Source organism: Solanum lycopersicum, chromosome 6 (assembly GCF_036512215.1).
Source record: "Solanum lycopersicum chromosome 6, SLM_r2.1".
Taxonomy (NCBI): Eukaryota; Viridiplantae; Streptophyta; class Magnoliopsida; order Solanales; family Solanaceae; genus Solanum; species Solanum lycopersicum.
In genome coordinates this window covers 42,812,195-42,839,584 of record NC_090805.1, presented here as the reverse complement: position 1 = coordinate 42,839,584, position 27,390 = coordinate 42,812,195, and the positions used below count along the sequence as shown (strand labels likewise).

The window sequence follows — 27,390 nt, the reverse complement described above, 5'->3', positions numbered from 1 at the left end:
GTTACCCAGCTATGTCTTACCGGACTGATGAAAAGATTTCGTCAAGGATCAAGAAAATACCATTCAGAAGAGATCTAACACGTTTTTTTTGGCTAAATTAGATGTAAATGATTAGAAGTGTGTACCGATGTGGATGAAGGTAAACAGGGCTAGTAGCATGGGGATATATCTAACTAGGAGTTACTGGTACTTATGTTGGTAAACTGATCAGTTCAAAGATTACTTGTCATTTATCAGCAAATGTATATAGAATACAAAATTGCCCAGAATATCAGAGGTACAAGCAAAGGACAAAGAGAACTCAACATTACTCCTTGCAGAGATTAAATGAGTCCTTTAGCGGACCTTACGAACTTTTTCTTCCTGTCCTAAGCCGAGAGATTTCTGTGCATTTGCTATTCCTTGAGGATCTGCCAAAATGAAAAAAATAGGTTAAAGCGCGAAAATAAAGAAGAAGAGAAGGGGAAGGAAACAAAAATGATCAAAAGGTTTTAGAAGGGGAAAAACATATCTGTTTTTATACTTCATTTGCTTTCCCTGTACTATACCCATAAGGAAAGAATTAAGATCTAAAAAAACTAGGGGGAAACAAAAGAAAATCTTTTTCTCCTTTTCATCTTTTAGCCATACCACAGGAGACTCTGCTAGTCTTGACTTCATTCCCACCTTTGCATTTGCAACTTGCATAGACAACTTAACAAATATTACCTAAAGTAAAATCTCCAGCCTTAACACCTAAAACTCCAAGATTCAAACCTCCCAGCAAGCTTTTATTTGAAAAAAGAATTCCCAATGATCCCCCACCTCCAAACAAAAAGACGCAAGGATAGATACTCCAAAAGAAGCAAACTGAAAAGGGGTCTTCATAAGAAAAACAAACATTTCAGCAAAATGATGAAAATAACCAAACTAGCCAAAAGTAGCTCCCAAGGGAACGGCACAAAAAAGGACCTTTTTTCTTGTAAGCAAATTGTAATATGCAACAGACAAATAGGCTTACCAAAGAATTGCGTAAAGATACTCGTAAAGAAGGTCAAGTTACGAGAAACATTGTATGCCATTGTAGGAGGCAGAGGTTTAACAACTGTGTCAATGCTGAAGACACGTTGAAGAAACTGCAAAGAGATGAAAGAATGTACTGTTATTTTCTAATAAATCAAGAGATATCAAAGGCTCCATAGCTTTTAAAAGTATAGCAGATACTAAATTACTATATTGAAGGGTGTCATCCATCATCAAAAAGAGCATCAACTTAATTTCCTAAAATTTCCTTAATCATGTACCCGTATCAGTCTTTCAGATACACAGCTTAACTTAAGATTTAGATTGCATTGGTCTTCTAACGGTGTAAAAGGATTGAACAAATAGATTAATAATCAATCATAGAAAAGGTTCAGATGAATGTATTTTGTCATCTATAGTTCTTCTACATATTGTCAGGTTTAGGATTGTCAATCCAAATACTTGTCAGATTGATTTTACGTTTATAAAATTAGCTATCTTCCCCAACAATTCCTTTCATCTCTCTCTCAACATTTCCCCACCTATATGCCACAGTTCCTTTCAGTCCAATCTTCAGTCAAACTTCCAAGTACACATCTATTATTTTTTAATCCAAATCCCTCGAGTTTCATCCTTTGTCAGCTGGATCATCCAATTATTCCAAATATTTATGTATTTGGTCGCAAATAAGCCCAAATTTCAAGTACAGGGAATCTTGGCACAGTGAAACCATCTGAAACCTCTTAGAGCTAATCTAGGATTGCTGTCAAGCAAAAATGGAAGATATTTTTTTTATGACAAGGGAAACCTGTAGCCGCTAGCCTTTGGGTGCACACAGGGTAAAACCCCCGCTCCTATACAATAGCTCGCAAACCACACATGAGAGGTGAGCTGCACTAGGCAAGCCCGACTACAAGCTCGACCCAGAAGGCAAACCCCTTGCTTTTGCTGGCAAGGGGTTTCAAACTTGAGACCTCCAACATGGAAGTCCCAAGCCTAAATTCATAGTGAGTATCCAAGTCAAACCCTGAATTTAAGCACTGGGAGATCATAAGACAGCCCATTGAGCAAGTACTTCTGCACTATCAATGACATGAAATTGTTGATGCTAAAAAGAATAGTTTGAGCAAGGCTTATGCAACAAGCACTAAGGTGATGGGGGAGAGTGGAAGTAACAAATATGAGGAGAGGAATAGAGGGTATTAGAAAAGAGCTCGAAAGAGTGGGAGGGAGAGTACAAGGGTGGTTGAAAAAGCAAATGGAGAGACAAAGGAGGAGCAAGCAGACAAGGGTGTACTGAAGCACAGAGGTGGCCGGAGCTAATCAAATTGTGAAGGGTATGTATGTATGACTGGAATAGCGCCCATTGTCATTGCTGTCCTTAGCTTCTTCCTTGTGCTCTTTTCTTTTTCGTAACTTTTATAGTTTCCTTTTCCTATTTTATTCTTCATGTCAATTCAAGTTGCTTAATTAATTTTTGTCTTACTCTTGATGTGCCTCTAAGGCTCATTTAAAATCTAATGCTTCACATTGAGGACAAAATAAGAAAAAACAATATAGTGGAGAAAAAACCATTGTTCAACTACGGACTGGAAACTAATTTCGTAATCCACTTACTGTCTCTCCACTTACATGGAAGGGCATGTAATTGGAAACAAACACAAATACAGGTTTCTTCATTACACAGAACTCCTCTAGAATCTACCTAATATATATCTACTAAATGTACTGCTTGTCTGACACATGCAATACACTGAAAGCCACATTGATGCAACACAACTTCTGACTCGAGAAAAAAAAATGGTTTGAGGGGTCGTTATATTAAGGTCTATGCTCTATGAGAACCAAAATAAATGTTAGTATGTTTAGACAACCTCCACGGCTCCACCTCACAAGTGGAACTATTTGAGGCATGCGGGTCCCAGACATATGGACACATAAGGATGTGGAACTCATTCAGCTCTCTATCTCTTCACTAGATAACTTAAGTCAAGTGGCACACTGGTCTTCATGATAGAAACTTACATCGCCAACTGCTAACATTGGGATACCTTGGACCATTAGTTGTTTTTTCATCACTTGTGGGATCACACTGGGTTTGTTGTTGTAGTTAGTTCCACAAATTCATCTATGATCTATGAGCATAGTCACCTTTGTTTTCTTACTCTCCCAGATTTTAGAAGAGTAGTCCCATCACTTCTTTTTGAAGTTTGAAAGTTATTAAAGGTCTTCTCTTTGCAGATTAAAGCTCTATGAACAGAAAAACACATACATGGAAGTACCATTCTCTCTCCTGTTCCCTCACCCCCGTTCTTTTTCTGTTATTTGGCAGACTAAAGATTAAAGCTATATAAATCAAGTCTATTGCAACATATCCATTCTTATAGAGTCACACAGAAGGAGTTGAAGACCCTAAAATTATTCCAATTGCGTCCTATGCTTTTCCCAATCGAGTAATGCTCAATGTGTTTGTGGTTCAACTTTACCAAGAGAAAATCCTCATTGACTCGTCTTCACTATTATATCATAACAATTCACTATTTCTCTGACAAAAAGTTGATAAAACTATTTTTCCATTCCATTAGCAAATAGCCAAAAGCAATTCGTTGAAGGTACTATTCTCAATAACTGGAATGTAATAACCTATCAAAAGAAATCAACAATCTTCTTAATCACTCATATGAAATCAGCAACCTTTTGAATCCAACTTAAACAGCGAAACCAACCCACATACAGTTAGCAATTTCATATACTCAAATTTTAATTAGTTTATACCTGCAATATAAGTTACAGTGGCTGTTCACCTACACAGTGGGTTCAGCTATAGCCTATATAAACCCAATCTTGTTAATCACAGAATTTATCACAAGTTGTGGACTACTAGTTTTACGCAAACCAACAATCCTTCCTTATCCCAGACTCAATAGCGGAGTAACAATTTCCATATACTAACAACACAAGTTCATGACTTTATGTGTACACCAATTGCGGAACGGGGATTTTCACTAAGGGGGCTTCAAAATACGAAGAACTTAACACATTACAAAGTCAAAGGGGTTTCATCATGTATAAATAGTGTAATTTCCCTCCGAAAGAGATGGATAAACCTCTCTTCCCTACCTGACGCCGCCCCTCATATCTACAAACAACAAAGAGAGAGAGAGAGAGAGAGAGAGTAGAGAGAGGGACCTGGAAGTTACGTTGGAAGCTGTAACGAAGTTCAGGATCAATTTCAAGTGAATCATCTGCTTCATTGTCTTTGGAATTCACGGTTTTTTTACCAGGAACGTGCATAGTGGATGTTTTACCTGGTTGGCTAGTGACTTTGAGCCTTGCGTCTTTGAACTTTTCATCTTGTTCTTGGTCTACCCTCCATGGTGCTGACGCTAACAGCTCTTTCTTCCCTTTCGCCATTTCCAAAGCTCAAAAAAATTGCAGTCTGAGGAGGACAACGAATGAAAAAAAAGAAGATAAAGGAGAGAAGAGTTTTGGCGAGACCAAACGACGTCGTTCTCGTCATTTTCAATTTTAGCTTAATATATACAAATTGACGCCTTCACTTTGTATATTTGTAAAATCAGTCCTCTAACCTCACGGTTCTTCGATTAAACACCACAAATTGTTCGAACTCATACTATAAACATCTATGTTAATATGTTATATACATGCATTTCTTTTCTTTCTTACGTATTTATTGAAATTTATAACATAATAAAACCTTCAGAATTCTCATAATTTGTTCATACTTCTAATTTATTTAAGGTGGAACTTTCGCGAGAATTCGATGTTCAACGTATCGATATCGTATGGCTTTCTATCAAACCATTTATGATCCACAAGGGAAAATTTTACATATACACGAAATTTTTAAATAATAGATCAAACAAAAGGAAAAATAAACAAAATACACATATTCTTAGCTTTCAATAAGACAGGTCCTCTTTCGTGTAAATGTAAAACTATATGATAATTGAAAGATTACAGAACACAGTGTGACAAGACTAGGAGTCAAGGACAAAAGGACTTGACCAAACCACTTCTATAACTTGGGATAGTGAAGTGCCTAAGATTTCTAACTTGTCCTCTAATGTATCCCTCACAAAGAAAATTCCTAGAGAATTGATCTTCAACATACCTTTTACAATCATGCACAAACACATCAGTTTCTCCATTTTCTCTATTCCTAGCCAATAATCCAACAGTATATATCACTTTCATCCTCCCTGGTAAATTATAAAATGAACCTGTTGGTGCGTCAATCATAATTAAATCCCATTCAATTTCATACACTTCTTTTGGCATATTTGTTAGGGCAAGTGGACACTTAGAATTTCTTGGATCACCTAAGTTTTTCTTGCAAGAATCTTCTCTTTTACCAATACTTAGAAGTTCAGGAGCTTGATCAAGTCTAGTGTCATAAATGTAATGATAAGCTTCTAGTGAAGGTACTTCTTTAGTAATTTTTTGGATCCAATGTATATTTTCTTCGATGAAGACCGTTCGTCCATTATGGTTGAGTGAACTCCACATTAAGCTATCTAATCCAAGTCCAAAGACTAAGAAATTGCATGGTGATTTCTTCTCAAGGACCTTAAGTGTTATTGATATTTCTTCGTGTTTTTGTTGTATTGTTTTGTTGGTAGTGGCATAGTGGAGAATTGATTCAGCTAGAGATGGTGGAATCTTGTTGCATGAGCTTATTGATAAGTTTTTCAGCTTGAAAGATGGGGAGTTTGCTCTTAGTATCAAGTACAAGAGAAAGATGAAGAAAATACATGATAATATGAGCTTGTTCAGGATCATTGTTTGTTGTTTTTTGGATGTTATTTGGTTTTCTTTCATTGGGATAGACTTGTGAGGGTATATGGAGGAGCTAGATGGTTTGGTTTTTTAACTAGATGTGAAATGGAAGAGGGGAAAGAATTCACAATTAAATAGTGATTTTACATGATTTGTTTCTTAGTTTAAAGTGAAAGAAATGAAAAAAGATACAATGCTTTTGAGCTGATTTAATTAATATTCATATGCATTGAATATTCTAGATGAAAATTCAATGATAAAGTGCATTTTGTAGTTATTTTTTGTACTATACTAAAGAAGAAACAGAGGACCTAACAAATCAATTGAAAACGTGTTTGTTATGACATACTATAAACTACTATTTGGAACAAGACATGTCTAGGAGCAAATTATGATGGATATTTTTCGAGGCGGATTCAAAATTTGAACTTTATGAGAAGTTAATATTTTATTGTAATTCATTCATTTATTGAATTTCAAATTCATTGTTTATACTTCATTTAGTTGATTCTGTTAACGTATACACAAAGCATGCTGAATAGAATAGGTGGACTAAAAACTGATCTTGTTCCGATCCCCCCTACGCCTGTCTCATTCTATCCTGGTTAACATTCATATTTATAACTATGGTAACGTTGATACATAATACCAACAGAGCAGCTCAATAGAATAGATGAAAATTCTGGCTCCGCTACTGCGAGCAGGTGATATAGAAATCTGTAGATTTTGATGAAGCGGATGCACTAAGTTAAAAAGAAATGGCAATATGTAAGTAACTTCACAACACCTGGTTAGCTACTGGCTATAATGTATATGGAGCTGTTTGAAAGCTCCAGTTGTTAAATAGTACCAACTTTGACATATCTATTCATTAAGCTTAATAATCCTTTCCCATGCTGGGAGTTGATACAAGTTGTTATAGTCTACCAATCATACATTACTTTGGTTAAAATGGTAAAAGTATCAATTTTATTAGAGTTTTGTATTTTATTTCAATTGTATTTGAAAAACTGTATTTTGTATATTTGTATAAATACAAATAGAATGTGTGTCAAATGTATTTTTATCCAATCAAAGAAAGGATGAATACAGTTGTATTTCAAATATGATTGATACAAAATAAATAAAGAATACAAAGCAAAACAAATACTACAATAAAAGAACTTGGAGGCTGTCACATCCTGTGTTATCTTCGATATCTTTTTTGATATTCATAGCTGAAACCTTTAGAGAGTTGGTTTTTAGTCATACAGTTTTTAATAAGTCGCAGTGTTGTAATATCTGCAAAGCACGGAGGGATCACCTTGTAGAAGTAACCAGTTCTTACAGATAGTTCCTTAAGCGCGGAAAAGGATTCCTCTGAAGCTTCCCATTTTTCCATCTTCACAAAGTGTAATTCGAAGTATTTGAGTGCAGGGAACTTCACATTTGTAACGTCCCAACAATAGTAAGCTGATTCCCATCGGTGATTTCCCCCCTCTAATGTGAAACTCTCAAGCTTCTCCAATCTTGCTAGGTTTAGAATCATTTCTTTCGTTAAGAAACAACCACCAATGCACAAATCCCTGAGATTTGAAGGGAAGACAAAGTAGCTCTCCCAACCAACTGAATCAAAGAATCCTCGAGGGCTTATGATCAGATTAAGAGATTGAAGACGAGTATGAGTATGAACTTCCGCTGATGGAAACAAAGGACAACTAGGTTAAGCTTCAACACAGAGGCTAAGTTCTTCAAGATTCGCAAATCTCCACCTGATCCTTGGATTCATATCATCCACAGATATACGATAAGTGCAAAATGTCTTCAAGTTCTCTAGCATACTTGTTTAACATTCTTCAAAAATCCCATGCCACGAAAAGTTTGTTTACATTCAAATGCCTCAGCTTCTTCATTTTCCAGATAGTTGCAGGCGATGTCCTAAATATATTAGATGAACGAACCACTAGAGTTTGAAGATCCAAAAGGTGAGATATCCAGTTGAAATCAAAATTTTCAACAGAAATTCCTAGGTGAGTCAGGGATTGTACTGCGGTAGGCCAAGAACTTGGCAGATCCTCATAAGGAAAATGCAACACCCGAACAAGTTTTAACTTAACAAGTAAAGGTAAAGGATTTGATTTTTTCCATGGGTTGAACATTCAATAAATTCCAAGGATCTTAAAGACATTCACCAAAACACTTTGTACTTTCCTTAGACTCAAGCATTGGAATCTTATCAAACTGATATTCGAAATGATCTAATTGTTTAACAAGATCATCATGAATATAAACACATAACCGTGAGTTCATACAACATAAATGCTGATATGGACTGTATGGCACTGTTAGCTGCATAAACTTTTCTTCTTTAAGTTTTTTCAAGCAAAACTCACGCACTACATCATGAAGTATGCACCTTTCTATGTCACCATTGATTTTCCTTGTAGAGACCATTACAAGGCTTCTATTAAGTAGATCGTTCAAGCAAACTCTAGATGCTTCCTCCAAGTTCTCTGTTTCAGAACTCAATACAAACTCTTCAGCCATCCACAACTTGAGCAAATCATACACTCGAATCTCATGGTCTACATTCATTTTTATTATGTACACTATACTAAAAATATTTTTATTCACTTATCATTTTTATCATAGCAAGAGTAAACATAATTAATCATAAACATTAAGAGATGTACAAAATTTTAAATTAAGAAGTAATTAAAGTAATGTAGTAAGACTAAGTACATGTTAATTAAACAAATATTGTACAGTACTACATGGCATGTTATTGATTAATCATACACGTTAAGTAGGCATACAATAATCATTTTAAATTTAGGTCTCGCTAAAATTTGGAAGTCCCAATCAGGAGCTGACGTTATTTCCGTCCCTTTTTTTCCCCCAAAATATTGCCCACTTTTTTTTAACTGTCACAATTTTTTTTTACCGGTCGTAATTTATGTCAAACAATAAAATTATTTGATTTAACTTGTATATATATTTATTGGAACTGATGTTAAATTACGGAAGGAAAATATTTTATCATAAATTTAAAAGTTTTATGTATTTTTATGTATCAAAAATAATAGTAACGTTCCTATTTATAAAAGTAAAAAACAAATCAATCTTTTCATAAAACAAACATCAACAATCTTAAAATTTTAGAAGAATTTTTTTTAGTAACAAAGTAAAGTTTTATGAGTCTAAAAGCCACCACTATATAATCAAAGATGAACGAAATGAACAAACAGCTTACTTCAGTAGTTCACTTCATTTAATCTTAGGATGGAAATTTCTAAGAATTGTAATTTCTAACTTAGTATAACAATCTTAGGATCCAAATAAATCACATGTCAGACAACATAAGAGAAATATAATAAAAGAGACGCAATAATTTAATGTGGATTTCTCAGTTGATCTACGTCCACATATAAAGAAAGGGATAATTGTACGTAATAGCAAACAAATAATTTAAAATAAATGGAGTAGCTGATGTTTAATTTATTAATTTAATTGTGCCCCATAGAAAACGTTTATCAGTCACCTCTCTCCCTAAATTCTCGCTTGCCACTCTCCCTAAACTCTCGCTCGCCTCTCTCGCTTTATAGAACAGAAGTGTATAAATTGCGTTTTTGTTTTGTAAAAAACGAGAGAAAATTGTATGTACACATGCAAAAACATATATCTTCATGTTATACACTTAATTATACAATATACAAACATTTTACTTCGATTCAATTATATACGAATGCAAATTTTATACAGATATTGCAGTGGAATAGGCCAACGTATTATAAAATTGCAGTGAAATACAATTTTCTCTCGCTTTATACAACAGAAGTGTATAAATTTTGTTTATGTTTTGTTTAAAGCGAGAGAAAATTGTATATACACATGTAAAAACATATATCTTCTTCCTATACACTTATAATTATACAATATACAAACATTTTACTTCGATTCAATTATAAACAAATGCAAATTTTATACAGATATTGCAGCAAAATAGATCAGCGAATTATACAATGGCAGCGAAATAGGCCAGCGAATTATACAATTGTAGCGAAATAGGCCAGCGAAACGTATATAACAATATAGGGATTGTTGTACACTTTCCTCGCCAAAGTAGTTTTACCAAGTCCAGGCATTCCATAGATGGAGATAACATCCCGCTCCTTTGTTCCTCGTATCAATTTCATCATTATAATTTCAGCGTCTTTTTCAAAGCCCACAACTTCATCATCATCATAAATGGATGTAATAGTACGTTTGGTGGAAGGTTCTCCACCAGAAAGAGTTCCTTTTCCACAAGTCTCAACAACTTCCATGCCTTCAATTAATTGCTTTGTTTCGTAAAAGAAAGGAAATTACATTATTTCATAACTTACAGAAGAAAAAAGAGAAAACACACACCATCAAAGTTGTTCCGTATTCGCATAAAGACACCTTAACTTTTAAAGTGTCCTATTACCCCACAGAATTAATTAATTTCTTTGTAAATGGGTCATTTTGACCCATTTTCTCGTCTCTGTAGTGGCGCGTGTTGCTCAACTCCCTATTCAACCTGACCCGACCCTATTCTTTAAAGAGAAGTCATCTTCTCCATTTCTTTTCTTCTCTGTTTGGCTTGCACCTTCAAGAAATTTTCGTTAATTTTTCTTCATTCGGATATTTTTTTATTCAGCTATGGAGTTAGGTGACAATAAAATTTTGAATGTGGGATTGCTATTAGTTGCAACCCTTTTGATAGCAAAACTCAGACCTAAATAACTCACACATTTATGCTAACTCAGAACAAAATCCATGTGAACACTTTCTTGCACATTGCAAGAAAAGTTGCAGATCCAATTGACAACAGTTCCTCCATTAACCATTTTCTTGTTCATCATGTTCCATTGGCCAACTTGTGGCAGACAATCTTTTTCTCAGTCATTATGGCCAGTTGTGATGCTTAGACAAGAACATCCATAGCTTGTAAGTGTTTACTTTGAATTTATTGAACAAGAAAATCACATTCTTCATTGATCCAGAAGTTTCTCGCCAATAGTGGTGTCTTATTTTCTTAGAGAAGATGATGAAGTGGTCAAACAAAGAGTATCAAAATTGATTTTGCTATGGAAAAAACTATGAAATTAAAAAATTAGGGCTAACAATGATTATTTTGGGTTTAAATTTGGGAAAGATGACATAAATTGATAAAATAATTAATAATGAAGAAAAATAATGACACATGGCACCTTTAAACTGGTCCATGGCAGTAAAAATAATGCATTACGCGCCTCAAGTGCGTGGTAACAACTCAGACTAGGAAATGGGTCAAAATGGTCCATTTACAAAGAAATTAAATAGTTCTGTGGGGTGATAGGACATTTTAAAAGTTAAGGTGTCTTAATGCAAATACGGGACAACTTTGATGGTGTCTTTATGTCTTTTCCAAAACCATGACCCATTTATGTCATTCATTAAACCTTTGGATCATGTTATTGTCGTTTGGAAAAAAGACTCATTCTTGCTATTATTTTTTAATTTCAATTTTATAAAATTATTTTTTTTACCTCAAAAAGAGTCAAACAATTTTTAGCCGATGAAATAAATGAGTCTTTCTTTATACATTGAGGAAATACACAAAATTCCCCTCAAACTTGTTCACAAACCTCAATTTAGTATTGTAATTTTTATAGATGTTTAAACATCCCATTAAAAGAACTTTCAGGTGAATTAAATAGGTTTTTCAACTCTAAATTCTATTTTACTCTCCAAATATAGAGTTTTTCATTTTCTCGAACAATCAACTTCAACTCAATTCTCTATTTTATTCTAAAAAAAGAATAGTTTCCTCTATCCTCAATATTATATTATTATTATTTCTATTTCATTCTTATTAACTTATTTCATAATATAAATCATTTATTTCTTTTCCCCAATAATTATTTTATAGAATTCTTATATGATACAAAATTTTATTTTTAATTTTTTTTTCATTTAATATAAAATCATATTTCATTCTATATTTTTGAACACCATAAATTGCAAGAAGATATTATATAATATTAAATTAATGGACAAATTTAAATAAAATTGAAATACAATTACATAAATACTTAATTTTCGAAATCATTATGCTACTCTCATAAATGCTCGATTAATGCATTATGGAGTTTAAAATGAATATTTTTGTCCTTAGTTTTTTTATGTCTAGATAAAAATTGTTCAAATCGAAATTTTCATCTACCACCATTTTCACCACTTTTGTCGTTGAAGTTAGAGCCTTTATGACATCTTGAATTAGTGCATTAAGATCACGGTTATTCTCAATTATCACGTTGTGCAGTATAATACATGTAGTCATTATCATGTAGCACTTTCTTTGTCTAAAAATATGATGGTCCTGCAATAATTGTGAAACTTCGAATTTTCTTTCAACATCTTTTCGACATGATTCTTGTTTCATCGCAAATTAACTATTATGTTGTGTATTGTATTTATTGCATTGTTAGATGTATTTAAATTAATTTTTCATTTTACCATTTTAATTTTGTGTATTCTTTGTAACGAAAATTTAGTAATAAAATTAAATTTAATTATTGATGAAAATTAGAAAAAATTTAAATATACTATTTATTTGAAAGTAAAGTAGTATACATCAAATAATATATTTTTAAAATATTATATAACATTTAAAAAAATTATGAATATTAGATATTTAATTAATAAAATTATATGTAAAATAATATGTTTGTTAGAAAGTGATGGAAATAATAATAAAATATTAAAAAAATGAAAAAGAGATAACAACTATTCAACTCTCTAAATTTGAACATAGAGTGATTTGAAGGTGGGTTGGAGTATTAATTCATTATTTTACTCTCCAAATATAGAGAATGAAGAATAAAATAGAGGTGGATTGGAGATGATTTTATACATACAGTACCCATTTCGCAGTTGGATGTGATATACGCGCAAGCCACATCACCACCACCTTAGTGACACATTGACAACACGTCATATGGTGGAAAAAATTTGTTTTCATTTCTTTTTTCTTTTTCCATGTCATTTTTTGGTTTTAGTTTTTTCTTTTTAAAAAAAATACTTTTTCCATATATTTTTGTTCTCTTTTTCACTACTTACTAATCTTCTTCTTCTTAGTTCCATCTTCTCCATTACAAGCCTAGAATAAAAATCTAACACACAACATATTTCTAATAATTTGACGAATATTGCGTGTCAAACAGAGTGATACATAAATTTTTTAAATTCGCCACGTCATCCACTAAGGTTAAAGTTAATTCACTTACAAATAGTTAAAGGGATATTTAAATATACGTAAAATTTTAGTGCTAAAATAAGTTTTGATGACAAGTTTAAAGAAATTTTATGTATTTTCTCTTTTACATTTAATAAAAGTAAAGTCTTATGTGTAACCAATATGTAATCAACGTGAATACAAGGTATCTTCTTCCCCATACAGGAAGTATTAATGCCAACCTTGCTACTCTGTATGAGCCAGAGGCGGAGCTAGGTGGAAGCTATTGAATTTGTTCAATTAATTTAATTAAATATATATGTATATTAATTTGTAAAGCTCTAATAAAATTAATTGACGATTTATTTAGAACTCCCAAATTTTTTATCGTGGCTTCGCCTCTAAAATAAGTTAATATCCTAGAAGACATAAGATAACTCAACTATGAGAATTGATATAGTAAAGTTATTAAATTTTATTTTATATCTTCCAAAATCACTTAAGGTAAGTTTTATCTTACAAAATTTGACATGACAAAATAAATATTTTTTATTATGTCATATAAATATGGACTCCACTAATAAATAAAACAGAAAAGGGTCATTTTTGTTCCTATATTCTTAAAAAAGGATCATATTTATTATTTATCGTGAATTTTAATATATTTATCTTTGTCATCCAACTATAAGACCATATTTATCCTTTATTTGTTAAACCTTCATATTTCCACATAGAATACTAATGTAGAACCTACGCGAATTTTATTTTCTTCTAATTAAATCAATATGTTATCTAAATAGTTTTAACCTACTCCGCACATTAAACCGAATTCACTGATCAAAATAAACATAATTTGATTCTTCTTAAATTTTCTCTATGGGCGTTTGTATTGGAACAAACGTAGAAAATTATATACCTGCTCTTTTGCATTAGACAACAATCAGCTTTTGAACTAAAAATAAATTTTAACATTCAATTCAATATTTTTGTTAAGTAATTAATTAAAGCCAAGCTTCATCTTTAATTTCGATGCACAAAATTGATTAATTAACATTTAATTTAAAAAATAGGCAGAATTTCACAAACATTCTACATGTGCTCTCCTAGACAAGCATAAACCCAAACCCACGATAGTTAAGGGCTTGGTCTTAGGTTCATTTTTGTGGTTATCAGTGGGTTGAGTTCAATTCTCTGTGAGTTAAAGTAATTTTCATAATATTTAGATTTAATTAGGTAAAACTAAAATCAACATAGGCGCCACATAGATAATATTATGCGAAAATATGGAGACTTAATGAATGAAGGGTAACAATGACTTAAAAGTTGAATGGTAAAAATAAATATATCAAAAAAAATATGATAAAGGTCAAATATGATCCTTTTTCTAAGAGTACAGGAATAAATATGATCAAATATATTAGTATATATAATCATTGTGAATCAGTGTATTTTGGAAAGAAAAGGAACTCATAATCACAACATATATAAAGAAGGCACAAAAAAATGCATATTATTGTACAAAAGATCAGAAGAGACATAGCAAAATAACAGCAAAAAGAACTTAAAAAGGATGCTCACCTTGTGTTGTTGATGAGGGTGGCAACAAATGAGAGATCAATTGGTCCAAAAGGTGATGGTAACAGAAATATAAAATGAGAGAGAGTTGTATTATAGGAGACAATGGTGGACTTCAATCTTGAAGAATGATACAAATATATAGTTGCTGTGGGATATCAACTATTCCCTGTTCATTATTCCCTTTGTCACAGTTTATATGACACATTGTATTTTTTTAGAGTCAAACAGTTTAAGTTTGATCAGAAATTTACGCATGAAATCTTTAATTTTTTTTTTTATATATTAAAGTACTATAAGTCACACTAATTGATATTTTAGAATGTTTAAAAGATCTATGAATAATTTACGGTCAAAGATAGACTTATCTGAATCTTGAAATCCGAAAGTTGACATATAAAATGGGGAGGAGGGAGTTATCCACTTTAGAAATTAAAAGATAATTTATCTTTTTGTATTTATTTTATCTTTGCTATTAAATACGTGTTCTGTATCTAATATTTTTCTGAAAGCATTAAATTTTATTTGTTTCTTAAGATGTATGTCAAGTCAGTAATGGACAACTATGGTTGGACAAACGGAATAAGTAAATAAATAAAAAGAGAAAAATTGAAAACGCCCCTTAATTCGACACAAATTATTAGTTTCATTTCAAACTATTAATAGCCTTAAAACACTCATCTACTTGACTAACTAGACTTAAATACACCTAAATCTTATAACATGAGTGAATATCTTTCGTGTATCGGTTGGTCAGGTATTACTAAAGTACAAACAAAAGAAAATTTACTTAATTGATGGTGAATAGTTTGAATAAATGTTGAACGCGAGGATAATAATAGATAAAATGACTAAAATAACATTTATATTAATGTATTGTTGGTGAGTAACACTTTGCTTTAAGCAATACTGTAGAATAAAAAGTCAACTTAGTTAAGATAATGTATTCTGGATCTAAAGAGTAATGTGCACATTCACATGCATGATTAATAATGATCCTAAGTCAGAAGTCAGAACCATTCAAATTTAAATCTAGGTCATGACGAAAATAGTCCCTATTATATGAGTGGGTCAATGATAGAATACAATGCAAAAGTTTTACATATTTGGTTCAAAGACAACGAAAGATTAATTGAAAAAATCATTATAATGATCTTCTGGAGGTAAAATGAACTCATATTTTAGTAATTCGTTCAATTCGTCAATATTTTAATGGATTAGGTGAGTGACTTTTCAGAACAGTAAAATATATACATATTCAACCCATAAAAATATGGGTAAAATATGGATTAGCCAAATGATTAAACTTCTAATTTTTATTCACTCAAAATTCATGATATCACCAAAAATATGAGAAAATTTAAAGCCCCTTAATCTATATCCACATTTCCAACTACACACTTTAACTTTACGAGAGTCCTATCACCCACCTGAACTGTTTAAAACTGTAATAATTACATCCTTAAAAAGCCACAACCAGATTTATCTTGACATGTGAACTTCACACATTTGACCGGTGGAAATTGATTAATTTATTATTTTTTATCAATTTTTTAATAATTCTTTTTCACTTTTTCCTATACTCTCCCAATTTCTTCAAATTCCTGAAGTAAATTCTTCCCCTTATTCTTTTGAATTCCTGTTAAATTGTGAGGATCAAAGATAAATATTGATAGCAAGAGTTTGTCAAGCAATATTCGAGTTTTGCTTGTCGAAGATGGAGAACGAATACACACTCAAAAAAGTAAGGAAAGATGGAGAACGAATGAAGGCAGTAACAATGCCATTAATGGAGGTCAATAGAAATTTGAGATTGATAATTAAAGGATCCATAAATAAAGGGATAATGCATAAGTACCCCCTCAACCTATGACCGAAATCTTAGAGACACACTTATACTATACTAAGGTCCTATTACCATCCTGAACTTATTTTATTAATAATTTTTTACCCCTTTTTAGCTTACGTGGCACTATCTTGTGGGCCTAACGATGATTGATTTTTTTCGAACTAGTGCCACGTAGGCTAAAAAGGGCTAGAAAATTACATATAAAATAAGTTCAGGAGGGTAATAGGACCTTAGTATAGTATAAGTGTGTCTTTGAGATTTCGGGCATAGGTTGAGGGGGTACTTGGGTATTTTCCCATAAATAAATAAAAAAGCATTCTCATTTGCGAGTTCAATTGAATTTGATGTAAACCCAATTTGATTAGTTTTTTCAACTCCGATCAAGATCTCCTTTTTGGATGATATAAATGCATGTCATTTTATCTTCAATTGAATTGATTGGTTCTTAAAATTTTTTACATGAGAGTTTAAAAGTTTGTGTACAATCAATAATGGTGAATTCGGTTAAGGAATTTGGTTGCTATGGAGAAGAAAAACAATAGATAAGAAAAAATAAATAAAAATACATATATTTTAAAAAGAGCTATTAAAAATAAAATTTTAATATTTATTTTTGTGTTCACTCTCTCAAACAGAGTTAAATACACTCTCTTTGACAGCTAAGCATTCAAGAAAATATAAATTTTAGTTTTAAACACTTCATGGATGATAGGACTCTCATAAAGTTAAAGTGTGTAGTTGAAATTTCTAATATGGATTAGGGAGTCTTTTGACTGTTTTCTCCCAAAAATATTGTGACCTTTTGGGAAAATGCATAAGTACCTCCTGAATTATGACCGAAATCTTAGAGACACGCCTTAATTAAACTAAGGTCCTATTACCCCATCAATTCTATGAATCCACGCAATTGAGGCGCGTGTGAAGTATTTTGGATGTCACATAAGCCAAAAAAGTGTAAAAATTACAAAAAAAAAAAATAAGTTGAGGGGGTAATAGGACCCTAGTTTAGTTAAGGCGTGTCTCTGAAATTTCAGTCATAGTCTAGGATGGTACGTGTGTATATTCCCTAACCTTTTTATGTTCTTCTATAAAACATTATTTTTCTCTTAAAGGTGAAGTCTTTGGCCTCCAAAAAAATATATTTTAAATGTACATTTTTTTTGTTAATTATAATTATATTCTTTTATTTGTTTAGTTTTATATTGGATGATAAATAATAGTTTAGTATAAACAAATCATGCATTAGTATTGACATTGTTTAAAGTGTATTAAACATGTTTTAGTCCTAAAATGCAAATATTCATCTACTTTGATATTAAGAATATGTTCCCCTTGATATAACATTAATTAATTATAAATTTATTTTATATTTATGATACAATAAAACTAAATGAAGCATTTTCAACATTTTTCATCTAAAAAAGATTACAATATTTCTCCGTGTTGAATACTTAAGTAGATATGGGTAAATTAGTATTTTACCCAACCATTTGTTCCCCAATTCATTTTTACCCATATCAAATATGGGTGTATTGAATTATTTTCCATTTTATGTTAATCCAGTTTGAACCCGCCCAAATTTAACCCAACTCGCCCATTTTGTCACCATTATGATGATATATGAGATTATCCCTTTTTCCATGATTTTGGTGATTTTGTAACACTCAATTAAAGCATAAATGAAGGCTGGCGTGGTTGTGTTATCAATCCTTCATGTGTCAAATCTAAGAACCTATTAGCACCATTTGATTTTCCACTTGCAAAAATAAATTTTATGGTATGTCAACTTCTGGTTTAGAGTTAATACAATTAATTGTTGGTCGTGCTTGAATAAAAGGATTATAGTAAGACTTGGTTAAGAAAGAATTTAGAATAAAAAATCAACTTAAATATGATTATATATTCTAAATCTAAAGTAATGTGCACACTCAGAGGTATGATTAATAATGATCAATACAAGTGATGAGAACTAATCAAGATAATTTGCAATAAAGAAGTGGTTTAAGGTCCCAAGAATCTTCACTCACTACAACAAAAATGACCATTAGCGGCATTTCATTTTTAATTGTCGCTAAATATATATTTTTAGCGGTAATTGTCACTCTTTGTATATGTTCCTAAAGCCTTTAGCGACATTAGTTCTAGTGACACTTAACTAATGCCGGTAAAGACTTAAGCACTCTTTATTAGTGTTAATATTTAATGCCGCTAAAAATTATTTTTATTGCACTGAATAAACAAGCTTTTACTAGCTATTGGTCATGTTTTTTTTTTTTTCTTTTTTTGGAATCCCCAGCAGGTAAACCCACAGCCTCTATTATATTTTGAGTGAACATTTTGTGGTAATCTGCTCATGCTCTTGCGGGCAGTACTTACTAGTTAAAGGTTCTCTAAATTCGAAATTATAAAGTTATCTATCTGAAGGTATTCACAGTTGTTTTAGCTAGTAGTGACAAGTCATAACATGTTGAGTGCTGGACAGAGATTTTGTTACTCCATTTTTCGGACATGGAATTAATGGTAATGCAACGATGCCAAAAGGAAGGTTTATCTCTCATCTTCGGGAAGGAAGATTAGACTTATTATATGATTTTGGACGATCTTCACCACGTAGTATGGCTAACCTGGAGACTATCGCATCCAGTGTTTTCTTCTCTATCTTTTTCGATGTTCATAGTCATAATATGATTTATATTTGTATTAGTAAATTTATTTAAATAAATTAACTTACAAATTATTTAGAGAAAGTTGTTTGTTACTAATAAATCCAATACAAAATTAAAATCTGTGCTGTTTAATTGTATATGAAGTTTGTAGTCTAAATTGAATGTGTATATATATGAATGATTTCTAATTATTTGTATTTTAAACAATTTAAAAATTTATATGCATATTAAAACTCTAACCCAATTTTATGTGTACATTTAGATGGTTTATTCATTTTTACTAATGACCGTTTTTTCGATTTTAAAAGTAGATTGTTTATATCTTTTAATTTGAAAAATGACATTTTGTGAGTGATCAATTTATTAGGATGACAATTATTTATACTCAAATAATTCAAGTGAAAAAATAACAAACTAAACAAGTAAATTGTTCTTCTCATAGCTAGTTTAGAAGGTTATGAAAAAATAATATTGTCCGGCAATTTTCTACCTTGATCCATTTACTTAATAATTCAAGGGTATAATTGGGAAGAAACTTTTTATCCAAACACAAGATGAGACAGAAAAAAAATGAACCAAACACTTGATAAAAATAAACTTTGCACTACTAATCACTAATCTCTGTGTTGTTAATCTTTCCACCAAATGACCTCTTATTTATGTTTTTCCATTAGAACACGGAGATTGTCACATCCTGTGTTTTCTTCAATCTCTCTTTTGATATTCATAACTGAAACACCTAGGGAGTCCTTGCAGTCAATCAGTTGAATAAGTTGTAGTGTTGGAATATCCGCAAAGCTAGGAGGCATCTCCGTGATGAAACCTCCTATTATAACTAGCTTCTCAAGCACAGGAAAGGATTCCTCTGAAGCTTCCCATTCTTTCATCTTCACACGGCATAATGTCAAGTATTTGAGTGCAGGGAACTCCACATTTGTCACATCCCAGCATAAGCTCATTGATCTCCCTAAAGTTAATCCATAAAATAATTTGAGACTCTCAAGCTTCTTCAATCTTGCAATGTTTAAAGCCATTTCTTCCGTCAACAAACAGCCGCCAAGGTCCAAATGCCTAATATTAGAAGGGAACTCAAAATACCTCTCCCATCCAACTGAATCTAAGAATTTCATTGAAGGTAACGACAGAGAAAGAGAATGAATGCGAGTATGAACTTCTGGTACTGGAAACAAAGGAAACTTAGGTTCATCTTCAACCTTGAGGCCGAGTTCTTCAAGATTCGGAAACCTCCACCACAACCTTGCATTCATATTATCCAGCCGTACATTGCTAGTGCGAAAAGTCTTCATGTTCTCTAGCATACTTGTTTTAAAACCTCCTTCGTCATTAATGTCTTCCCATACCACCTGAAAACTGTATATATTCACATGCCTTAGCTTCTTCATTTCCCATAAAGTAGCAGCCCTAAGGCGTATACCCTTATTACTTGACTTGACCTGCAGAGTTTGGAGATTGTGTAGGTGTGATATCCACTCCAATTCAAACTGTCTGACACAAATTGCAAGGTACCTCAACTCAGATAGTGATTGAATTGCAGTAGCCCATGAATCTGGCAATGCGACATCCATCAAATGCAACGCCCGAACAAATCTTAATTTAACAATCAAATCTAAAGGATTCCAATATTGGTTATTCCATGTATTCAGTTTTGGATGAGCAATGAACTCCAAAGAATTTGTTTCCTTGAAATTGAGCATTGGAATCTTATCCAGCTGGTAGTCGGGATGATCTGATTGTTTAAAAAAATCATCATGAATATAAATGCATAACCGTGATTCCGTGGAATGCAAATGTTGATATGGATTGTATGGAACTATGAGCTGCATGTACTTGTCTTCTGTGAGTTTTCTCAAGCAGAACTCACGCACTACATCATGAAGTGAGCAGTACCGTACATCACGATTATCGTTCCTTCCGTACATCATTACTAGACTTTTGTTAAGCAAACCACACAAGCAATTTCGAGATGCTTCCTCCATGTTCTCTGTTTCAGAATTCAATACAAACTCTTCAGCCATCCACAACTTGAGCAGATCGTCCACTGGGATCTTATGGTCTTCTGGAAACAATGCCATGTAAAGAAGGCAAGGCTTTAAGTGGTCATCTAAATGGTGGTAACTTGATTGTATTACCTTCATACTCTGCTCTCCTAAAGCAAAAGAACTTAAGTCATTTGCAACCTCGACCCACAAGGATGCCTCCCTTTTCATTTTTGCAATAATTCCAGCAATCAGGACAACCGCAAGAGGCAATCCCTTACAGTGTAGGGCAACTTGTAACCCTGCTTCCACTAGATCGGGGGGACAACTCTCTCCTCGAAATACCTTCTTCTCCAATAATTCCCAACTCTCTTGGGACGTTAGAAATTTAAGAGAATAAGGATGACTGTGGTGCTGAAGATGCTTAGTCACTTGTTCAATTCGTGTTGTGACCATTACTCTGCTTTCATATTCACCTAAAGGAAAACATATTCCCAAATCTTCCCATGCCTCGACATCCCAAATATCATCTAATACGATGAGGTATCTCTTGCCAATTAGAACCCTGCGCAACATGTCAGCTACATCATCATCTTCTTTGATTTTGATCTCATCGTCTGTAGCTTGTTTGAAAATCTCAACCAATAACGTCCTCCTATTATATGCTTGTGACACAGCACACCATGCTTTAACATCAAAGTAATTAGCAATAGAGGGATTGTTGTACACCTTCCTTGCCAAAGTAGTTTTACCGAGTCCAGGCATTCCATAGATGGAGATAACATCTCGCTCCTTTGTTCCTCGTATCAATTTCATCATTATAACTTCTGCATCATTCTCAAAGCCCACAACTTCATCATCATCATAAATGGATGTAATAGTACGTTTGGTGGAAGGTTCTCCAGCAGAAAGAGTTCCTTTTCCACAAGTCTCAACAACTTCCATGCCTTCAATTAATTGCTTTGTCACCCTAATTTCGGAAAAGAAAGGAAACTACATTTCATTATTTCATAACTTAAAAATACTCTTAGAAAAGGATTATATGTTTACCCTTTTTCATGAATATTTTGATACATTTATCTTTGTCATCTATTTACCCTTTATTACTTAAACCTTCATATTCCCACATACAAATACTAATGTAGCGCCTACTTGAATTTTATTTCTTCTAATTAAATCAAAATATTATTTAAATAATTCTAACCTACTCCACGCATTAAACCAAATTCACTAATCAAAATAAACCTAATTTGATTCTTCTTAAATTTTTCTGGGTAGAAAATTATATACCTCCTCTTTTACATCAGACAACAATCAGCTTTAAAACTAAAAATAAATTTTAACATTCAATCCAATATTTTAGATCTAACCCATCAGTGGACCCTTTAAGTTGACACAAATTTTCACTTAGACATTCTAACTAGACTTTGTTCATTTTAGTCACCTGACATAAGTTTTCATTGTCATTTTGACACTTTTTGTAGACACGTCATGGAGAGTGTGATCCACTCGTTTATTGCGCGTGAAAAACTTTTTTAATCAATTTTTTTTCTTTTTCTTCTTCCCCATTTTTAGCCTTCAATTTTCAAACTCAACTCCATCCATGACGAATGTTTTAAAATTTTAGGAAATGACTTATTTGAAGATTTAAATGTTGCAATAGTCATGAAATTCTTTTTTTTTTTTTTGGAGGAAATTACTTATGGAAGTGGATTTGATTTTTCCTCTTTCTTCACTTACCTTCATACTTTACTTAAGACTTACAGTCCACTGTAAGTGCTTTCTTATTTTTTTCACTTAACTTTAATTATTTCTGTTCAATTTTAGTGTTTTGTTATTGATTAAGAAGAATGTGAATGCATGACTTAGCTTTATACTTCTATAATAAAAGGGTTGGTGTATGATTGAGAAGTGATGGATTTGGGGGGAGGGGGGGAGGGCAGTGTTTCTGCTAAATTATTATTTTGGAGAAGATGATGAGAAGGTTGCAAAATATTTTTGGTTAAATGTTTTCTTTTAAATTGTGTGGGCAAAATGCCACATGTCATTGATTCATTGGTTACATTTTAATTTTTCTCAAAATCATTATTTAAGAATGATTTTAGGCACAAATGGCAAATATTGTCATTTAATTGGACACTTTACACGTCATTCGCGAGTGCATAACAAACACATTATATCTTTTTGCTGATTGTAAAAAAAATATTTAAATGACACAATAGATCCTTAATAAAGTGTCTAAAATGAATAGTCTAGTTAGAGTGTTTAAGTGAAAGTTTGTGCCAACTTTAAGAAGCTACCGATGGATTAGGCCAATATTTTAATGTCTCCGAAAACTTCTATATATCTAGAATATTTAGTGTAGTTTGGTGATATACTTATTTGGTGGATTTGATTCGATGGTTCAGGGGCGATGTCTCAGTTTCTCGGTGATGGTGGAGATCTAACAATTTCATTCCTCTGTACAACTCCATTAACCCATCTCTCCTTTAAAAGCATAAACCCAAATCCATGATAGTTTAAGGGCTTGGTCTTAGGTTCATTTTTGTGGTTAGTTGGTCGAGTTCAATTCAATGTGGGTGGGTTAAAATGATATTTAGATTTAATTAGGTAAAACCAAAATCCATATAGGCCCCTTATAGATAACATTATGTGGAAATATGAAGATTTAACGGATGAAGGATAATTATTGACTTAATGTTGGATGGTAAAAGAAAATATGTCAAAAAAGTATGACAAAGGTCAAATATGATTCTTTTTCTAAGAGTAGGGTGATAAGTATGATCAAATATACTTTAATATATATAATCATTGTGAATCAGTGTATTTTGGAAAGAAAAGGAACTCATAATCACAACATATATAAAGAAGGCATATAAAAGTGACTATATATTGTTGTACAAAAGATCAGAAGAGACGTAGCAAAATAACAACAAAAAGAACTTAAAAATGATTCTCACCTTGTGTTGTTGATGAGGGTGGCAACAGATGAGAGATCAAAAGGTGATGGTAACGACAGAAATATAAAATGAGAGAGAATTGTATCATAGGAGATAATGGTGGACTTCAATCTTCAAGAATGATACAAATATATAGTTGGTGTGGGAATATCAACTATTCCTTCTCCAATAATGCTTATCCATTTTAGAAAATCAAAAGATATTTATCCTTTTATATTTGTTTTATGCTATTAAATGTGTTCAATATCTAATATTTTTCTGAAAGCATTAAATTTAATTTGTTTATTAAGGTGTATGTCAAGTCAATAGTGAACAACTATGGTTGGACAAAAGGAGTAGTAAATAAATAAAGAGAGAATTATTGAAAACATTCCTAAACTCAGCATAGATTATTAGTTTCATTCCAAACTATTGATAACCTTAAAACACTCATCTACATGATTAACTGAATTTAAATACACCCTAATCTTATAATATGAGTGAATATTAACTACATAATAAATAGGGAAAATGCACAAGTACCCTCTAGACTATGATTAAAATCTCAGAGACACACCTTAACTAAATTAAGGTCTTGTTATCCCCAAACTTTTTTTAAAAAATAAAAATTTATACACCTTTTATCTTACATAGAACGCTCCATGACTCCACGCAATTAAGGCGCGTGAGAGATATTTGAATGTCACATCAGCCAAAAAGGTGCATAATTTTTTTTTGAAAAAAAACAGAGAGTAATAGAACCTTACAATAGTTAAGGTGTGCCTTTTGAATTTTGATCATAGTATAAAAAGGTACTTGTGCATTTTTTCTAATAAATATAATCAAAATAAAGGCTCTCTCAGATTGATTGGTCAACTATTACTAATATACAAACAAAAGAAATTGAACTTAATTGATGGTGAATAGTTTAAATAAATATTGAACGGGCACATAATAATAATAATAATAATAATAATAATAATAATAATAATAGAAAAAATAACTAAAATAACATTTGTATTAATTATTGTTGCTGGCGCTTAGATTAAAGGATTATAGTAACACTTTGCTTAAAGCAATAATTAAGAATAAAAAGTCAACTTAATTAAGATAATATATTCTAGATCTAAAGAGTAATGTGCACATTCACATGCATGATTAATAATCCTAAGTCAGAAGTCAGGACCATTCTAATTCAAATTTAGGTCATGACTAAACTACAGTAAAAACTCACAAATGTCACTAAATTAATATTCGAAAAATGTACAAGTACATCCTAGACTATAATCGAAATTTCAGAGATACATTTTAATTAAATTAAGGTTCTATTATCTCCGTAAACTTTTTTTTTTGTAACTTTGTGCACTAGCTTACGTGACATCCAAATATCTCTCACGCGCCTCAATTCCTTGGAGTCATGAGTGTGCCACATAAGACAAAAAGTGTACAAAATTACAAAACAAAAAAAAAGTTCAGGGGATAATAAGACCTTAGTTTAGTTAAGGTGTGTCTCTCAGATTTTTGTCATAGTATAGGGAGTACTTGTGTATTTTCCCATTAATATTCGATAACTTAATAATCTTTTTATGATAATATTTTTTTCAGTTCCAACTCGAGCCAATGGAAAAAGTCACATGTTTTGATAATATAATAATAAAATATATTTTTAGAAGATCCGTATATAATATATGCTCCCATCAATATCATAAATTAATAATTCAAAGTATAAATATATCTAAGACGATTGTGTTTTATTTTTTTTTGTTAAGCATTAAATCTAGTTGAAGTTTATCTCTAATTTTTCTTATTGCATCCACAAGTTCTAGTATTGTCTTTCGAAATGCACATAATATTAAAAAAAGTTGTAAATACGATAAGTGTTACTTACGCATAGCTAATTCTAAAGGTATTGTATATATCATCTATGATTTCATTATCAACATTATCTTTTATGATATCAATAATTTCTTTTAAACTCTGGATTACTGAATATGTATCATTTTCACTTGGATAATTATTTTTTATGGTATTCATAATTTTTTGGATATTGTAGGAGTCAAATCAACCCCCACACCGTGATAATAACTCAAATTTTATTCTCTTTTAAAAGAATAGGAAAGTAACTAAAACCAAAAAATTGCTTGGTAACTTGGAATGCATATTTTTGGAATAGAGTAGTGTATTGTACTACTCTATATGATACCAAGGACTGGAAAATTTTACCATTGTCACTCTCTGCCAGGGCTAGGCATGGTATGATATATATCAAATATTTTAATACCATGATTCTGATATTATGATATTTGGTGTGGTACACAATATATTTTTTTTTTGTATTTGATACGATATTTAATATTTAGATGTAACATACTGAAATATCAAATACCATACTGAAGTATATATAGTTATATAAATAACATACTATATTAATAAAATACTAATAAACATGAAACCTAGTATTAGTATAAACTAAAATGTTTAGAAGTTAAAACTTTGACTACTCTATTTTAATTGAAATATATTTGAATTGTAATTGATTAACAAAAAGAGTTGTTTGTACTTTATTTGTATATATATTTTTACATGTGTAATGTGTTAGTATGATACAATTGAGACCTTTTCCTAAATGTTGAAGTCATAATACTTTATTATACGAGTATATATATGTTAGTTGAAGTTAAACGAATCATAATTATCGATTTACCAAGTAAAATACTGAAATCGAACTTGAATATATCGAACCATACTCATACAAAAAAGACTCATAGGACATTTACCATAACAATATGTTTTATTGGTGGACTCGAGCTTTGGAATCTTATCCAATTGGTATTCAGAATGATCTAATTGTTCAACAAGATCAACAACAACAACTACTCATTTTTATAACAAATTGGAGAGCGTCACATCCTGTGTTTTCTTCTATTTCTCTTTTTGATATTCATAGCTGAAATATTAAGAGAGTCCGTGCAGTCAAACAGTTCAATAAGTCGCAGAGTTGGAACATCCGCAAAGCTAGGGGGGATCTCCTGGAATTCAAAACCAGCACCCCAAGCACTGGAAAGGATTCCTCTGAAGCCTTCCACTCATCTACTAGCACACTCAGTAATGTCAAGTATTTGAGTGCAGGGAACTCGACATTTCTGACGTCCCAACAATAACTCTGTGATCTCCTCGAAGGAATTCCCAATGCTAATTTGAGACTCTCAAGCTTCTCCAATCTTGCAATGTTTTAAACCATTTCTTCCGTCAACAGAAAGCCATAAAGGTGCAGCTCCCTAAGATTTGAGGGGAAAACATAATACCTCTCCCATCCAACTGAATTCCAGAATTTAATTAAACC

General features: G+C 31.8%; 4 protein-coding genes and 1 long non-coding RNA gene across 5 annotated transcripts; all 5 read right to left on the bottom strand.

Moving 5' to 3' along the window:
• Window positions 1–207: 207 nt before the first annotated feature.
• Window positions 208–4,512, bottom strand: LOC101253499 (uncharacterized). The gene is made up of 3 exons (XM_004241873.5): window positions 4,192–4,512; window positions 1,001–1,115; window positions 208–410 (listed from the first exon to the last, which is right to left on the bottom strand). Exons 1-3 carry the CDS (start codon window positions 4,414–4,416, stop codon window positions 337–339), a joined length of 414 nt encoding a protein of 137 aa, XP_004241921.1. The 5' UTR covers window positions 4,417–4,512; the 3' UTR covers window positions 208–336.
• Window positions 4,513–4,892: 380 nt separating this feature from the next.
• LOC101258165 (glucuronoxylan 4-O-methyltransferase 3-like) lies at window positions 4,893–8,746 on the bottom strand. The gene has a single exon (XM_069299298.1). The coding sequence runs from the start codon at window positions 5,842–5,844 to the stop codon at window positions 5,011–5,013; it is 834 nt and encodes a 277-aa protein (XP_069155399.1). The 5' UTR covers window positions 5,845–8,746; the 3' UTR covers window positions 4,893–5,010.
• On the bottom strand, window positions 6,989–8,376 carry LOC138349398 (putative late blight resistance protein homolog R1B-11). The gene is made up of 2 exons (XM_069299733.1): window positions 7,989–8,376; window positions 6,989–7,479 (listed from the first exon to the last, which is right to left on the bottom strand). Exons 1-2 carry the CDS (start codon window positions 8,374–8,376, stop codon window positions 6,989–6,991), a joined length of 879 nt encoding a protein of 292 aa, XP_069155834.1.
• Window positions 8,747–9,689: 943 nt separating the features above from the next.
• On the bottom strand, window positions 9,690–14,708 carry LOC138349159 (uncharacterized). Its single transcript, XR_011221779.1, has 2 exons — window positions 14,600–14,708; window positions 9,690–10,121 (listed from the first exon to the last, which is right to left on the bottom strand). It is a non-coding gene; the product is annotated as an uncharacterized lncRNA (long non-coding RNA).
• Window positions 14,709–19,526: 4,818 nt separating this feature from the next.
• Window positions 19,527–24,221, bottom strand: LOC101258467 (putative late blight resistance protein homolog R1B-16). Its single transcript, XM_004242202.5, has 2 exons — window positions 24,069–24,221; window positions 19,527–22,078 (listed from the first exon to the last, which is right to left on the bottom strand). Exon 2 carries the CDS (start codon window positions 22,051–22,053, stop codon window positions 19,765–19,767), a length of 2,289 nt encoding a protein of 762 aa, XP_004242250.1. The 5' UTR covers window positions 22,054–22,078; window positions 24,069–24,221; the 3' UTR covers window positions 19,527–19,764.
• Window positions 24,222–27,390: the final 3,169 nt, after the last annotated feature.